This window comes from Nerophis ophidion, linkage group LG14 (assembly GCF_033978795.1).
Source record: "Nerophis ophidion isolate RoL-2023_Sa linkage group LG14, RoL_Noph_v1.0, whole genome shotgun sequence".
In the NCBI taxonomy this organism is placed as follows: Eukaryota; Metazoa; Chordata; class Actinopteri; order Syngnathiformes; family Syngnathidae; genus Nerophis; species Nerophis ophidion.
In genome coordinates, this window is record NC_084624.1 from 20,132,633 (window position 1) to 20,149,387 (window position 16,755).

The 16,755-nt window shown below is 45.4% G+C and overlaps 2 protein-coding genes across 2 annotated transcripts in view; one reads left to right on the forward strand and one right to left on the reverse strand.

The window, feature by feature from the left end:
* Positions 1-16,011, forward strand: part of fgf12a (fibroblast growth factor 12a) — a 163,027-nt gene extending 147,016 nt beyond the window's left edge. The window contains exon 6 of the mRNA XM_061920087.1: positions 11,811-16,011. Within this exon, the coding sequence (XP_061776071.1) occupies positions 11,811-11,878 (68 nt within the window). The 3' untranslated portion in view covers positions 11,879-16,011. The remainder of the gene's footprint in view (positions 1-11,810) is intronic.
* LOC133568269 (collagen alpha-5(IV) chain-like) overlaps positions 1-16,755 on the reverse strand; it is a 68,895-nt gene that overhangs the window by 1,543 nt on the left and 50,597 nt on the right. The window contains exons 22-49 of the mRNA XM_061920084.1: positions 15,893-15,982; positions 15,717-15,800; positions 15,537-15,607; positions 15,280-15,468; positions 15,017-15,188; positions 14,840-14,929; positions 14,661-14,768; positions 14,409-14,503; positions 14,180-14,330; positions 13,972-14,085; positions 13,726-13,890; positions 13,565-13,651; positions 13,355-13,489; positions 13,188-13,286; positions 13,009-13,107; positions 12,790-12,929; positions 12,590-12,716; positions 12,415-12,495; positions 12,234-12,332; positions 12,041-12,088; positions 11,676-11,858; positions 11,385-11,515; positions 6,430-6,502; positions 6,220-6,294; positions 5,997-6,122; positions 4,471-4,566; positions 4,193-4,402; positions 3,861-4,038 (exon numbers count right to left, since the gene is read on the reverse strand). Coding sequence (XP_061776068.1) covers positions 3,861-4,038; positions 4,193-4,402; positions 4,471-4,566; positions 5,997-6,122; positions 6,220-6,294; positions 6,430-6,502; positions 11,385-11,515; positions 11,676-11,858; positions 12,041-12,088; positions 12,234-12,332; positions 12,415-12,495; positions 12,590-12,716; positions 12,790-12,929; positions 13,009-13,107; positions 13,188-13,286; positions 13,355-13,489; positions 13,565-13,651; positions 13,726-13,890; positions 13,972-14,085; positions 14,180-14,330; positions 14,409-14,503; positions 14,661-14,768; positions 14,840-14,929; positions 15,017-15,188; positions 15,280-15,468; positions 15,537-15,607; positions 15,717-15,800; positions 15,893-15,982 — 3,316 coding nt within the window. The remainder of the gene's footprint in view (positions 1-3,860; positions 4,039-4,192; positions 4,403-4,470; positions 4,567-5,996; positions 6,123-6,219; positions 6,295-6,429; positions 6,503-11,384; positions 11,516-11,675; positions 11,859-12,040; positions 12,089-12,233; positions 12,333-12,414; positions 12,496-12,589; positions 12,717-12,789; positions 12,930-13,008; positions 13,108-13,187; positions 13,287-13,354; positions 13,490-13,564; positions 13,652-13,725; positions 13,891-13,971; positions 14,086-14,179; positions 14,331-14,408; positions 14,504-14,660; positions 14,769-14,839; positions 14,930-15,016; positions 15,189-15,279; positions 15,469-15,536; positions 15,608-15,716; positions 15,801-15,892; positions 15,983-16,755) is intronic.

Genomic DNA, 16,755 nt, shown 5'->3' on the forward strand with positions numbered 1-16,755 from the left:
TGCCAAACATTTCGCTGCATGGTCGGTCGAACGGATGCACTCAAGCTCCGATGACGTCACTCCGCCCGTTTCTAGTGACGTCACGGACCAGGACTTTATTTTTTGCCTTCTGTCTCGCTTTGTCAGCTGCCCCCTAATGACCTTAATTAAAGAATAAAATATTATCAGGACATTTTTTTGAAATTTAGGTCTAGTCAGTCACAGTCACCTTCTAATTTTCAAGCTCCGCCCCCCAAGACTCAAGCCCGTCCACCACCACCAGTCCATTGGTATGCCAAGCCACAACCCCCAGCTCGGCCACCTCCGCCAAGGTCACGGATAACCTCAGCCTAGGTGATCCTCTCCGCCATCTGAACCTGCGGCTCCAAGGCTAGCATCTAAACCTGCTGTTCCAAGGCTAGCATCTGAACCTGCCGCTCCAAGGCTAGCATCTGAACCTGATTCTCCAAGGCTCGCATCTGAACGTACTGCTCCAAAGCTAGCATCTGATCCTTCCGCTCCAAGGCGGGCACCTGAACGTGCTGCTCCAAGAGTAGTGCCTGCACCTGCGGCTCCAAGGTTAGCACCTGAATCTGCTGCTCCAAGGCTAGCACCTGAAACTGCTGCTCCAAGGCTAGCACCTGAAACTACTGCTCCAAGGCTAGCACCTGAAACTGTTCCTCGGCAAGCACCAGTAGCTGCACCTCAGCAAGCACCAGTTACTGCACCTGGGCAAGCACCTGTCGCCGCAGCTCCACGGCAAGCACTTGTCGCCGCAGCTCCAAGGTAAGCTCCTGTCGCTGCAGCTCCAAGGCAACCTCCTGTCGCCGCAGCTCCAAGGCAAGCTCCTGTTCCTGTTCCGATGCAAACTCCAGTTCCTGTTCCTGTTCTTGTACCTGCGCCGAGGCGAACTCCAGTTCCTCTTCCTGTATCTGCGCCAAGGCAAATTCCAGTTCCTGTTCCTGTACCTACGCCGAGGCAAACTCCAGTTCCGGTTCCTGCTCCACGGCTGCTTCCGTCGCCTGCCGCTCAAGCTCCTGAGGTGCCACCTTCCTCGTCTCCTGTGGGCCTTCTCACAGCACCACCACCTTCCTCATCTCCGCCAGGCCGTCCCACGGCGCCACCACCCTTTTAATCGCCCTTCTAAATATATAATGTTCCTACCTGCACGTCCTGTCTGAAGTGGTCCGTTTGCATCCTGGGGGAACGAACCTCGCAGAAAGCTGCGTACCCGCCGTAACAGTTTACAATCCGCAAAGTATTTGAAAACACCGTCTAAACATCACAAAATGCCACAAATTTAAGTCAACCATTTTGAATATTCCACTCCAAATACCTTTGGCTATTTTCAGAGATTGACGTCACTGTAGTAATACTTCTGCACTCTGATCAGTCATACTGGAAATACGCAAACATTAAGAAAGACATGTGCTCTCCATCATTCACAATCCTTATGTAAGACATGAACACATATGTTTTTTTTTATATACATTCTAAGTCGTAAATACAGTAACTTAAATAAAAAGTCAGCTAACAATGGAGTCAATCGGGAATTACTCTATTTCGCCCACAATACTCTCTAAATAACCATCCAAAGTCCGCAAAAATTGCTCTATTTCCATCTTGGGACCTGAATATTAACTAAATATTAGAAATGTTGTTCTTATAACTGCTAACCGAGCCAAAGTATTTTTAGCATCGAAAACTGTGAACTAACTATAGTTCATGCTTCACTTTAATGTATTTATAAACTGAAGATGGCAGTGATACAACATATATGAATGCAAACTGCCTGTAAACTGTAAAGAAGAAGAATCTTCTGCCACACTGCAGTATTGATGTCTTGTTTGCTGCCGTTCTGTTCCCACATCATCGCCTCTTGGCTCGTCAAATTTATTCAAGATTAGAAATCATGCCTCTCATCTGGATGATAGGCGGATTTGGACTTGAATCTAGAAGTTTTTCATCTGTGACATTCACGTAATACCTGGAGACAAACACACTATAACAGCCTCTTTTTTTAACCCTTTGTGTGGATCAAAAATTATGTATTTAAACGGAAAGATATGGACATCCAGTTCATCGTCATCACAGTGAGAGCAGACACTGTACAGTAAGCAATCATTATATTATTTCTGTAGTTTGTATTTCTTGTTTAGCACGTAGTAATACTGCTACATGATGCTTAGTGTTTCACTAAAGCTGGATCTGTTTAGCAAAGCTTCTAAAACTTGTAGCTCACCCTCCTTCTATTCAGGATCAAAACTATAAGGTTCTGGAACATAATTTGTCCCAAAGTAATCGTTGTTGGCTCCCACACAGTCTGCATGATTACCATTGTTGTTGGTAGGGAAAGGATCTGTGGTTCCTACCTCTACTTCACACGACCACGTGACTGGCTAGTTCATTATCTCTTAAAGGCCTACTGAAACACATTACTACCCACCACGAAGTCTGATAGTGTATATATCAATGATGAAATATTAACATTGCAACACATGCCAATACGGCCTTTTTAGTTTAATAAATTGCAATTTAAAATTTCCCGGGAGTTTGGTCTTGAAAACGTTGTGTAATGATGACGTGCACGCAAGACGTCACAGGTTTTTAGGAAGTATGAGCGCTGTGCACACACACAGGTAAAAGTCCTCTGCTTTAACCACATAATTACACAGTATTTTGGAGATCTGTGTTGCTGAATCTTTTGCAATTTGTTCAATTAATATTGGAGAAGTAAAAGTAGAAAGATGGAGTTGGGAAGCTTTAGCCTTTAGCCACACAAACACACGGTGATTCCTTGTTTAAAATTCCTGGAGGTGAAACTTTAGTATGGATCAGAGCGCGGTCAAGCAAACATGAATCACGACGGAATGTCAACCAGCAGGTTTCGGTGAGAAAATTGTGGTTAAAAAGTCGCTTTTAACCGGAGAAAAGCTGAGCTTGTGCTGTCCATGAAGCTGTCGTCGACTTCCCTGAGACATTGGCGTCAAGACAACCGTGGAGACACCCCTCTGACTATCAGGTAGTATTTAACTCACTAAAACACTAGCAACACAATAGAAAGATACGGGATTTCCCAGAATTATCCTAGTAAATGTGTCTAAAAACATCGGAATCCGTCCCAATGCAATCGCGTTTTTTTTTTTTACTTTTTTTTTTTTTCCTAGTCCGTCGCTATCAATATCATCAAACACAAATCTTTCATCCTCGCTCAAATTAATGGGGACATTATCGTTTTCGCGGTTCGAACAGCACTTTTTGTTGGAGGCTCCCATTAAAATCAATGGGAATATGTGAGGAGCCATCAACATGTGACGTCATCGTCTGCGACTTCCGGTATAGGCAGGGCTTTTCTTTTAGCACCAAAAGTTACAAACTTTATCGTGGATGTTCTCTACTAAATCCTTTCATCAAAAATATGGCAATATTGCGAAATGATCAAGTATGACACATAGAATGGACCAGCTATCCCCGTTTAAATAAGAAAATCTCATTTTAGTAGGCCTTTAAAATGGCTCAGGAATCTCTACGAGATTGATACTATTTTGATCATATCTATTTATTTGCAAACTTTGGGAGTCTTTCAGTGTCATGTATCAGATATATATGATAATATCTTCAAAATAGATGCAACCTGTTTTTTTCCAATCTACTGCTACTTTAAATGTCAGTCTACTCTACCAATTACAGAAGTATGTTGATGTGCTCAACCAACCAGGGATTTTTCCAAATTGCCTGGTTTGTTTTGGCTCTTTTTTGACAGAAAATGCTCTTCCGGCTTGGGATAAGCACAGGAGAGCCCAAATGTTTGGGTCTTTGGTAGTCATCTAAAGCCACACAGGCAACATAATTGTCTCTTGAATTTTTTTTTTTTGTGCTACCTGCTGATGTACAAAGGCAGGCTGTTTCCCACGATGGCAACCATGGATGGTAACATAGGGGCATCAGTTGACAGCCAATAGGAGTAGTCGTTACGAGAGGCATAGCGGCAGTTTGTTTCCGTGTCGCAGAAGAGGAAAGGCATGGTGGAGAATCGAGGAAGGCAGCTTCCCGAAGTCCCTGAGAGACAGTTTTAATTGTTAAATGGGGCAGACAAAGGATATTTTTAGTTTGATTCTCAGTTAGTTTTTGTGGACATGCATACCAGGTTAAGTTTAGCCACAGACTCAAGTTAACGGTACAAAGGATATTTGGGGGGGATGCTTTTTCTTACCAAGATCCTGGCCGTGAGCGCGCTCATTTCCGTTCATGAACAGGAAAGAGTAACCAGAGTATATTTTACTGGTGCCTGCTGGACACGCTGGCACTTGGCTGCTCTGACTGTGTCGTGCTATCAGGAAGCTGCTTACATAGCGTGTACCATCTTTGCCTGGTAACCCAAGAGGACCCTTTTTACCAGGATCTCCAGGTCCGCCTGGAAGACCTACAAAGGGAAAACAGATTGTATTACAGTACAGGCGCAGCCACAAACATTTGTCAATGCAAACACACCTGGCACACCAGCTTCTCCTTTATCTCCCTTGTGACCTGTAAATCCAGGTGGTCCTACTTGGCTGGAACCTCGGACACCCTTTACACCCGTGAGACCTAAGAGGAAAAAAACTTCCAAAATATAATCGGCATGTAAATCCATCCATCCGTTTTCTATATTGTTTTTACTATCTTAAATGTCGTGGTTGGGGTGAAGCATTTCCCAGCTGACATTGGATTGGATTGGTTACCAATCCACTCACAGGCGATAAACAAATAATCGTTCACCTTGGCTAACATGCATGTGTTTGGATTGTGGGTGGAAGGACCTGGAAAAATGTTTTGAACCTAAATCTACTGACTATGAGACAGGTGTAAAAAACACTTTGCGACTGTGCTGCTCAGAATCAATTTGTGTACACAAGTACAGTTGAACCTTGATTCACAAACACCTCTTAGCGACCTGTCTGGTTTACGAATCTTTACATTGCGCCAAATATGGCTATGTGTGCGTAGGAACACTTCATCCATTCATTTATTTTGCATAATGTTGGAAGTCTTAGGGCACTGCCATTTTAATGGCATTACTTCCTGTACAGACGGGTGTGGCCATTTTAAAGAGTCGGGGCCCCTTACGTCACATCCTGTTTACAACAGTCATTGCTTGGTCATCCGTTTTCTGTGCTTCAACGCACATTTTTTTTCTCGCCACTCCCCCAATTTTGTCTTATGTTTTTCAATGTGGATACAACAAGCCAGAAAAACAGCCTGGAAAGAAGGGAGGGTTCGCTGTGGACTTAGAAAGGACTGTTTGAGAAGAATACGGCACGCGTTGTTGATTTGGCTCGCAAATGCAGAAGAATTAGTACACAATTTGCTACCATTGTAAATACTGACTTTGCCAAATGGGTAAAATATCCCCGTAGAACCAGGTTGAAAAACAGTTGCTCGTGTGAATGGATGAAAAGCAGCCAGCAGGTAATAGCATTTCTAAGGCTATCATTTGCGAGAAGGAAAAACATTTAAATGTGAGCCGTGGGTGGTGAGAAAAGTATAGAAAGAGGACAGGCCAGGACACAAGCCTATGAAGGATACGCTCAGACTGCTAGATTGTGCTAACGCAAGCAGTGACTGTACAATGTAGCCACTGCTAGTTTACCATTCTGAAACTCCCAGACCACTCTAAGAAAATGCCACAAATATTCGCTGACGCCGAAACAAAGTAAAAAATATTTTCCTTGTTTTGTATTTTAATGTAGCAACATGGTTGTTAACGTTATGGAGAACACCAAAGGCAAACAGACTTTTGTGTGTGTGAGCGCGTTGACATTTAAGCTTCTTGTTGTTGTGTTGTTTGGATGACAAATAAATTACTATGTTGGTTTGATATATTTTTTTTAGAGGCTATAACCATTTCTTCATGTTTACATTGTTTTTTAGGGGAGCTCTGCTTCACTAGACAAACTTTTATGAACCATGTTCAAGAAACAATTAAGTTCGTAAACCGAGTTTCCACTGTATTGTACATGACAGTATTTCAATCAGACCTGGTGGGCCTGCTGGTCCTTCTGGGCCAGTGTTTCCAGGCAGTCCAGTGTCACCACGAGGACCATGTAAGCCAGGGGGTCCAGGTTCATATATCACCTTGCCATACCCTGGATTACCTTTGATGCCTGAAGAAAAAGAAAAGTGTTGTAGAATTTTTTTTCACTTTGAAACCTCATTTTGTCTCGTGTCTGATTCTGATTCTGATTCTGATGTTCGACAAACCTGGTCGTCCTGGAAAACCTTTCACCCCAGGTGGACCCGTTGGGCCTGGGATATATCCAGGGTCTCCCCTATCACCTAGAAAAGGAACATGTTAAATTTTGTTTGACCTCAGTCATGTAATGACAAGTGCTTGTCTGAGTAAGATATTGGAGGTGGTGTTGCACCCAAAGACAAACATCTGAATGTGGAATGTATAAAAATATTCTTTACCAGGGAACCCATGGATTCCAGGAAGGCCAGTATCACCTCTTGGTCCTGGATACCCAGGTCGGCCTTTTGGACACTGGAGAAGTAAATCAGACAAAGTAGTTTATTCAAATACTTCCTCTATAAATATTTTGGGTAATAAAAATTTGAGATTGACTGATATGGTTTTTCCACGGCCGAGAGCGATTATTAGCGGTGATAGAGGCCGATATTTGGAGCTAATATTCATCTCCAGTAAAACTGACTTATTGGCGTTCAAATTTAAAATAATACTAATACAAACTCCAACACTTAACTTTGCGTAAATGCATGAAGCATCCATCCATCCATCCATCCATCTTCTTCCGCTTATCCGAGGTCGGGTCGCGGGGGCAGCAGCCTAAGCAGGGAAACCCAGACTTCCCTCTCCCCAGCGACTTCGTCTAGCTCTTCCCGGGGGATCCCGAGGCGTTCCCAGGCCAGCCGGGAGACAGAGTCTTCCCAATGTGTCCTGGGTCTTCCCCGTGGCCTCCTACCGGTTGGACGTGCCCTAAACACCTCCGTCGGGAGGCGTTCGGGTGGCATCCTGACCAGATAACCGAACCACCTCATCTGGCTCCTTTCGATGTGGAGGAGCAGCGGCTTTACTTTGTGTTCTTCCCGGATGACAGAGCTTCTCACCCTATCTCTAAGGGAGAGCCCCGCCACACGGCGGAGGAAACTCATTTCGGCCGCTTGTACCCATGATCTTATCCTTTCGGTCATGACCCAAAGCTCATGACCATAGGTGAGGATGGGAACGTAGATCTACCGGTAAATTGAGAGCTTTGCCTTCCGGCTCAGCTCCTTCTTCACCCCAACGGATCGGTACAACATCCGCATTACTGAAGACGCCGCACCGATCCGCCTGTCGATCTCACGATCCACTCTTCCCTCACTCGTGAACAAGACTCCTAGGTACTTGAACTCCTCCACTTGGGGCAGGGTCCCCTCCCCAACCCGGAGTTGGCACTCCACCCTTTTCCGGGAGAGAACCATGGACTCGGATTTGGAGGTGCTGATTCTCATTCCGGCCGCTTCACACTCGGCTGCGAACCGATCCAGTGAGAGCTGAAGATCCCGGCCAGATGAAGCCAACAGGACCACATCGTCTGCAAAAAGCAGAGACCTAATCCCGCGGCCACCAAACCGGAACCCCTCAATGCCTTGACTGCGCCTAGAAATTCTGTCCGTAAAAGTTATGAACAGAATCGGCGACAAAGGGCAGCCTTGGCGGAGTCCAACCCTCACTGGAAACGTGTCCGACTTACTGCCAGCAATGCGGACCAAGCTCTTGACACTGATCGCACAGGGATCGGACTGCCACAATAAGACAGTCCGACACCCCATACTCTCTGAGCACTCCCCACAGGACTTCCCGAGGGACACGGTCGAATGCCTTCTCCAAGTCCACAAAGCACATGTAGACTGGTTGGGCAAACTCCCATGCACCCTCAAGAACCCTGCCGAGAGTATAGAGCTGGTCCACAGTTCCACGACCAGGACAAAAACCACACTGTTCCTCCTGAATCCGAGGTTCGACTATCCGGCGTAGCCTCCTCTCCAGTACACATGAATAAACCTTACCGGGAAGGCTGAGGAGTGTGATCCCACGATAGTTGGAACACACCCTCCGGTCCCCCTTCTTAAAGAGAGGGACCACCACCCCGGTCTGCCAATCCAGAGGTACCGCCACCGATGTCCACGTGATGCTGCAGAGTCTTGTCAACCAAGACAGCCCCACAGCATCCAGAGCCTTAAGGAACTCCGGGCGGATCTCAGCAACCTCAGCCCCAGAAATAGGAGAGTCCACCACAGATTCCCCAGGCACTGTTTCCTCATAGGAAGACGTGTTGGTGGGATTGAGGAGGTCTTCGAAGTATTCCTTCCACCAAACCACAACATCCGCAGTTGAGGTCAGCAGAACAACATCCGCACCATACACGGTGTTGACAGTGCACTGCTTCCCCTTCCTGAGGCGGCGGACGGTGGTCCAGAATCGCTTCAAAGCCATCCGGAAGTCATTTTCCATGGCTTCCCCAAAATCTTCCCATGTCCGAGTTTTTGCCTCTGCGACCGCTGAAGCTGCACACCGCTTGGCCTGTCGGTACCTGTCCACTGCCTCTGGAGTCCTATGAGCCAAAAGAACCCGATAGGACTCCTTCTTCAGCTTGACGGCATCCCTCACCGCTGATGTCCACCACCGGGTTCTAGGATTACCGCCACGACAAGCACCAACTACCTTACAGCCACAGCTCCGATCAGCCGCCTCAACAATAGAGGTGTCCAGCACCTCCCTCGTGACATGTTCAAAGTTCTCCCGGAGGTGGGAATTGAAACTTTCTCTGACAGGAGACTCTGTCAGACGTTCCCAGCAAACCCTCACAATGCGTTTGGGCCTGCCAGGTCCGTCCGGCATCCTCCCCCACCATCGCAGCCAACTCACCACCAGGTGGTGATCGGTAGAAAGCTCCGCCCCTCTCTTTACCCGAGTGTCCAAAACATGAGGCCGCAAATCCGATGACACAACTACAAAGTCGATCATGGAACTGCGGCCTAGGGTGTCCTGGTGCCAAGTGCACATATGGACACCCTTATGTTTGAACATGGTGTTTGTTATGGACAAACTGTGACGAGCACAGAAGTCCAATAACAAAACACCACTCTGGTTTGAATCCGGGCGGCCAATCACGCCTCTCCAGGTTTCACTGTCGTTACCAACATGAGCGTTGAAGTCCCCCAGCAGAACAAGGGAATCACCCGAGGGAGCACTCTACAGTACTCCCTCGAGTGTACCCAAAATGGGTGGGTACTCTGAACTGTTGTTTGGTGCGTAAGCGCAAACAACAGTCAGGACCCGTCCCCCCACCCGAAGGCGGAGGGAGGCTACCCTTTCGTCCACTGGGTTGAATTCCAACGTGCAGGCTTTGAGCAGGGGGGCAACGAGAATTGCCACCCCAGCCCGTCGCCTCTCACTGCCGGCAACGCCAGAGTGAAAGAGAGTCCATCCCCTTTCAAGAGAAGTGGTTCCAGAGCCCTTGCAGTGCGTCGAAGTGAGTCTGACTACATCCAGCCGGAATTTCTCTACTTTGCGCACTAGCTCAGGCTCCTTACCCCCCAGTGAGGTGACGTTCCACGTCCCAAGAGCGAGCTTATGTAGCCGAGGATCGGACCGCCAAGTGCCCTGGCTTCGGCTGCCGCCCAGCTCACATTGCGCCCAACCTCCATGGCCCCTGCTATGGGTGGTGAGCCCATTGGAGGGGGGGACCCACGTTGCCTCTTCGGGCTGTGCCCGGCCGGGCCCCATGGGTACAGGCCCGGCCACCAGGCGCTCACCATCGTGCTCCAGAGGGCGGCCCCGGTGACCCGCGTCCGGGCGAGGGAAATCTGGGTCCTTTGTTTTTACTTTTCATAGAGGTTTTCGAGCTGCTCTTTGTTTATTTAAGCATGTTTATTTAAAAAAAAAATTTAAATAAAAACAAACAAAAAGTGCAAGGAGTTTCTTGGCACAGTAACGTCTCTTATAAGGGTGAATACACATTTGAATATATACATAAATAGCTTCCTGAAGTTTTGTATCCCTAACATCATTTGTATCTCTTCTTAACGTCAACTGTGAATAATGAAGTGATTAAAATTCACAAGTGTTGACATTGACACACAAAACTTATTGTACGAATCATCGAAAGGAATATTTAGGTAGAAACATAGATTACATTAAAATTTTCCTGCAAAGCATGATAGTAACAATCCACATTTTGTATTATCATGCATTTTTAGGCAGCCTACACTCACTTTTATAAAACATATTTCAGGGACACAAATCTTGCATGACAACTGCTTTGCTGTTCTGCAGCTTTTCATGGAGCTATTCTTTACCCTCTTTAAAAATAAAACTAGTCTGACTAATCCCTCTATCACACAAACATGCCTCTACTCTAGTGTTGTCCTGATACCAAAATGAATTCGATACTTTTCGGTACTTTTCTAAATAAAGGGGACCGCAAACAATTGCATTATTGGCTGTATTTTTGCAAAAAATCTCAAGGTACATTAAACATATGTTTCTGATTGCAAGTTTGTCCTTGAATAAAATAGTGAACGTACAAGACAAGTAACTTGTCTTTTAGTAGTAAGTAAACAAACAAAGATTCTTAATTTAGCTGCTGACGTATGCAGTAACATATTGTGTCATTTATCATTCTCTCATTTTGTCAACATTATTGGCGGATCGGTACTTTTCAGAGGCGGTACAGTACCGAATATGATTCATTAGTATAGCGGTACTATACTAAAACCGGTATACCGTACAACCCTACTCTGCTCTAACTAGTTTCCATATTGATATTTTCAGCAGTTTTGTTTCACGTGATTCACAGACACGCAGTAAGGTACTAAGAGCTAGCAGAGGCCCGGTTTATGTTCATTAGTTTTTTTTTTTCCTGCATTCTGCTCATAGTAACAATATTACTAATTGTGACATGTAACAGACTGTCACTGGGATCTTTATTACAATTCTGAGAGTTTTCTGATTTTACGTAGCTTCGACACACATTCTCTGCCGTGAGTTTGATGAGCCGGCCTAAGACGTGGGCTTCTGATTGGTTTGCATAACCAACGGAAAATAGCTTCTGATTGGCTTTACCTCCTACTAGAGACTGCATCTGAGCTAAACTGACCAGTTTTAATTGGGTCCGTTGGAATAAAAATGGCAGACGGTTGTTTGATGGTTAATACATTTGAAATGATAGCAATGGTGATAATAGAGATGAAACATTACTATTCATTATCAATATTGAAAAAAACAAAAACGATATTGATAAAAGAAGTCTGATGTCGATATATGTTAAAATGCCAAATATAGGCACAGATAATTGGCATGGCTGATAATCGGTCAATCCCTGGTAAAAAAAATACTTAAGATTATGACTTCAGCTTACTGGTGGACCAGGAATGCCCGTCTCTCCTGGGGGCCCAGTGTAACCAGGAATCCCTGTAGGGCCCGGGTATCCTCTGTCCCCTTTCAAACCGAATGCTGGGGGGCCTGGAGGTCCAGCTGGCCCGTGAGAGCCTTTCATATAACAAAAACGAAAAGTTGTATGCAAGTCGAACACATAAAACTGTTTTATGGTATGAAAAAACATCAGATCGCTTCGGTAATTAAATGGTTTAGAGATGATGGTGTGGAGTGTCATGGAGGCCAAGGAACGAAAAATATGTTAGCTGCTTACCTGGCCTACCGTAACCACCAGGAGGTCCATGGTCTCCTTTTGCCCCAGGAAAACATGCCCCCCCTATTCCCGGTAGTCCCCTCTGACCAGGGACTCCACGTCTACCTGATGGTCCTTTCTCTCCTCTTGCTCCAGGAGGTCCTGTGCCAGGCAAGCCAGGAGCACCAGGATACCCAGGATCTCCTATAGAAAAAGGAACATGAGTCCATGTTGGTGAATTTAAAGGTGATGCTCAGTTTTAGCCTACTGTATGTTCACAAGTCTCTAGTTATGAACATTCTGCTCAAATGTTACATGATTCTCAATAAGTAAAACGTTGGGGAAACGAAGCGTTCTGGCAGAGAGCTTCTAAGTTTAAAACATACCTACTTTACCAGGGAGACCACGTGGACCAGGTGGACCCTCTAATACAACTGTAGACAAGAAGGAAGACATTTCAATTGCAGCCAAAACATTGGAAGCTCCATTTGCCACCACATTTGTTCAGAACTACAACACTAACTACTGATTGGACATTAACTAATTCTTGCAACACACATAACTTTTCCCATGTCTCACTTGTATCTCCTTTTTGCCCTGATGGTCCTGGAATCCCGTCCCGTCCCTGGTTACCTTTGGAACCTGGAGAACCAAGAGGACCTGGTGGGCCTTGGAAACCTAATGTCACACACAACCAATTAATATAATGCAGACTAATTCAGTCTCAATTTGCTGTCAGATATCTAATAAGGAACTTTGCCTGGCGGTCCAATTGGCCCTGGGACTCCTTTCCTTCCTTGAGTCCCATTTAAACCTCTTGGCCCACAATTGCCAGGAGAACCTGGAGCAGAATGTGTTGTGATAAAAGACAATACACTGTTAATAACATTTAAATGGCATATATCCACTTTTAACACATTGCTGGTGATAGGAACCATTTTGTCCATCAGGTCCTGGTTCTCCTCTAAAGCCAGAACTTCCAGGTAGACCCACAGGCCCAACAACACCAGGCTCTCCTTTTTGACCCTTTGTTGTATGAATATGGCTTATTCCTGGTTCCCCCTAAGGACAATGAACAATCATTATATCTAATTAGCACAAACATTTAATTGCTGAAAAAAAACATTTTTTACACCTTTTGTCCACGTAGTCCTGGTGGGCCATATATACGATAATTTGGTTCTCCCTTTTCACCTTTGTAACCTATTTGACCTGGTATCCCATTAATGCCTGGCGCTCCATGGCTACCTTGATCTCCTTTTGACCCCTTTGGCCCTATGAGAGCATTAACGACACACATATCAATAAAGATTACAAGCAGGTGGCTGAACTTAAACCTAATTGTGATTCTTACCAGTGCTGCCTCTGGTCCCTGGATCTCCTGGGATACCTGGAGGTCCTTGGTTTCCTTTTGCGAAAACTGCGCCATCAAAACCAGGCTCACCTGTGGGACCTGAGCACCAATAAGAACACAGAATGTCAAATATTTTTTCATTTTAGAACTGTATTGAGTTTTGGGTGCAAAATATGTACCTTTTTGTCCAGGCTTCCCTGGGGATCCAGTATTTCCCCTTGGTCCTTTTTCTCCAGTACTTCCAGGATCCCCCCAAACACCAACTGCACCTGGGTCACCTTAGACAGAACCGCTAAAATATTAGTACATCATAAGATGCATTCGAATGAAATGGAAATTAAACCACCTGGCCAGCCAGGCTCTCCTTTGGGCCCAATCAACGGTAGTGGAGATTGAGGCCCAGGAGGACCCCTTTCACCAGGGTCACCAGTCATTCCTGGTGGGCCCCAGGAACCTTTGATTCCATCAGGACCAGGGTCACCTATACAATTTAATTAGAAAATAGTCAATCTGGCTCTTCTTGTTTGTGATTTTTTTCTATGAATTCCTGATCTACCTATTTGGCCTGGTGGTCCGATAATTCCAGGCAATCCTTGTGGCCCAAATACTTGTAACCCATCTGGTCCTGGGTCTCCCCTGGGACCTGAGAAAAAATAAGTGAATTAACAAAGATCTAAATGTAGAATGAGTTCTCACTGCAGTAGATTTCTTCCTTACCTGGTTGGCCTGGTAGCCCGTTTTGGCCCCTCAATCCTTTTGGACCAGTATTTCCTTGGGGACCTGGCACAGTTAGCCCAGGAGGACCAGACTCACCTGGTAGGCCTGGCTTACCAAACCCAGGAAAGCCTTTGTTTCCCTTTTCACCTGGCAATCCATTGTTTCCTTTGAAAGGGGGTGTCGGAAATACGCATTGATAACACACAATCATGATCAGGTGATTAAAAACAACAATGGAACACATACCCGGATGCCCTATTGTGCCATCTGGTCCTGGTGGTCCTGCTGGTCCCGAAATATAAGAATTACATGATCCCTTAACACCAGTTGGTCCTGGAGGTCCAACTAACCCTTTAATTCCTGAAATGCATCATGTGAAAACATCCGAACGTGTGGTTATTATAGGATGGAATTCATTGTCATCACTATTTAACTGACTAAGGACTTTGAGAACCTCTTTCTCCTGGTGACCCTTGATTTCCTGGTAACCCCGGGTTTCCAGGGAGCCCAGGGATTCCCGGGTCGCCTCCAGATCCTTGAGCCCCATCGTCTCCACGCAGTCCTGGAAGGCCTTTGAGGCCCGGGTATCCATAACCGCTATCACCCTGGGAGAAGAAGTAAAACCTTTAAACCTTGGTATTTGGTAAATACTTGACTGTCGAGGTTGCCTATATAGTACTGACTTTCAATCCTGGAAGACCTGGAGGGCCTTGTTGACCTGGCCGACCAGGTGGACCCACACCTGTGAGACCTGGGAAACCAATTATACCCTTCTCACCTGTATAACACACACACACACACACACACGCACACACACACACACACCCACACACACACACACACACACACACGCACACCTGTAGTACAGTACTATTGTGCAACACTAAGCATGAATGTAAAATCCAAAGTGGCTAATTTGGGTGAGTATCCACAACCTTTCTCTCCAGGAGCCCCTGGGGGTCCAGGAAATGATGCATCGCCGGCTTCCCCTTTCTGTCCCGGGGAGCCAGGTATACCAATGAAACCTGGCACCCCTGGCACACCTGGATATAAATTTGTCTATGTCAGATCAAATTATATTTGTTTTTTGCATTGATATAGCCATGCAAATTACCTGGCCTGCCTGGTGAACCAGGTAGACCTTTAAATCCACGGGGCCCAGGAAGACCTTTGATGAAGATGGAGCTTGGTTCTCCTTTCTGACCTACCAGTGAAACAGAAGAAAGGCCGCACGATGTTCGACTGCCTGTCTTTCAGAAGTACTATACTGTAGGTCAACATGTTTATTCACCTGGAATTCCAGGTTGTCCCGGAAATCCAGGTACTCCAAAATCTCCCTTAGTTCCAGGAGGTCCAGTAGGCCCATATCCAACTGCCCCAGGGTAGCCTTGTGGACCTGATCTACCTGTATGCCCAGGTGGACCAGAGAAACCTTTGTCTCCTTCTCCACCCTGGTAGGGATACTACAAAAAGAATACAAATGCCTTTTATAATCCATTATTGATCAAAAGTTTTAAGAAAATGTTAGAAGACAAAAAAAAGAACGCTTCCCACGGAATCCCCTGGAGGACCTTGGACACCTTTGAGACCGGACAACCCTGGATGCCCAGGGCGACCATCTCTTCCGAGACTGCCACAGTATCCTTGATCTCCTTTCTCCCCTTTTATCCCTGGACTGGTATCAGAATATGGTTCCCCTTTTGCCCCGGGTAGGCCTGGAACGCCTGTTCTCCCAACTGGACCCTTAACAGCAGAAGGAATAATTCAACAAAAACTAAATTTATTCAATGTACGTTTGTATATTTTCTTACCGGATTTCCAGGGAAGCCCTGGAGTCCCGGGAAGCCCAGATCACCTTTATCTCCCGGTCCTTGATTATATCCTGACAGTGTAGAGAAAACATTTACTACTGGTACAAACGTATCTTTGGGATTTGATCTTGACTACTTTGAATGTTTGGAAAGAGCAGAATAACTGATATCTCCTTTTACCTGGTAGTCCTGGTGGGCCAGGTGGACCGGGTAAACCTGGTTCTCCTGTTCCTGTGCACTCATAGCAAAGCTCACCCTTTTCCCCTGTTAAAAAAACAACAATTATTGTACTTCAAATATATTAGCACTTTGCTCCATCAACCAACGTCTCAAAGTAAACAGTGTTATTTTCCTACCTTTCATTCCAAACACCCCATCGTATCCAGCCGATCCTGGGATTCCCCGGACTCCTTTGCTTCCTGGCTGACCTCTGACTGTTGTGCAAGCTGCGAGTAAAACTGACAGTTGAACATTGCATTGTTTTCTCTTCATTTAGCTGAATATGCTTCATATTGAATCAAAATGAGCGCCTGTTGTAGCATTTGTTTGGCTTTGCATTAAATGCTTTCTCCTGAGACTGTTTGATGTCGAAGAGAGTGAACAGACTTAAAATTTTGCACAAAGGTGCTATAAAAATACCACAAAAAGTCGTACATAGTCCATATTTTTTAATCCCCCTTGTTGCTGTTTATGTGGAGAAACAGTTTATCAGGCTGTAACAAAGCATAAAAAGGAAAGCGTATCAATCACTTTATATGAGCAAGTGCAGTTCAACACTACAACCACACTATTAGCACATTGTTCAAATCGCTGACTGTCAATCGTTATCTTTGGGAAGGCATATATTATTTATTGGCCTCTGGTGACGAACATAAGACTATAAGCGCCAGACTCTCTGATTCGTACAGAGTCAAGAATCATTGACAAAAACAGCTGTGGCTGTAGGCGAGCTCCTAACTTCAGCTCTTTATCAATGCCCCAAAATGGCTGCCGCTGCATTATAAGTATCATGAGTGGTATATACCTATCTACTGTAGGGTCAGGAATAGGGGATCCTGTGATGTATTTTGTCTCTTGTGACTTGAAAACAGTTTGAATGGATCCCTGGTGTGCAGGTGTACCTAATGTTAAATCCATATATTAAGTGCAGAAATAAAAAATTGAGTTGAAAACTTGAAGATATATATTTAAACAGTGTCCATTTTCAACAGTAAAATGA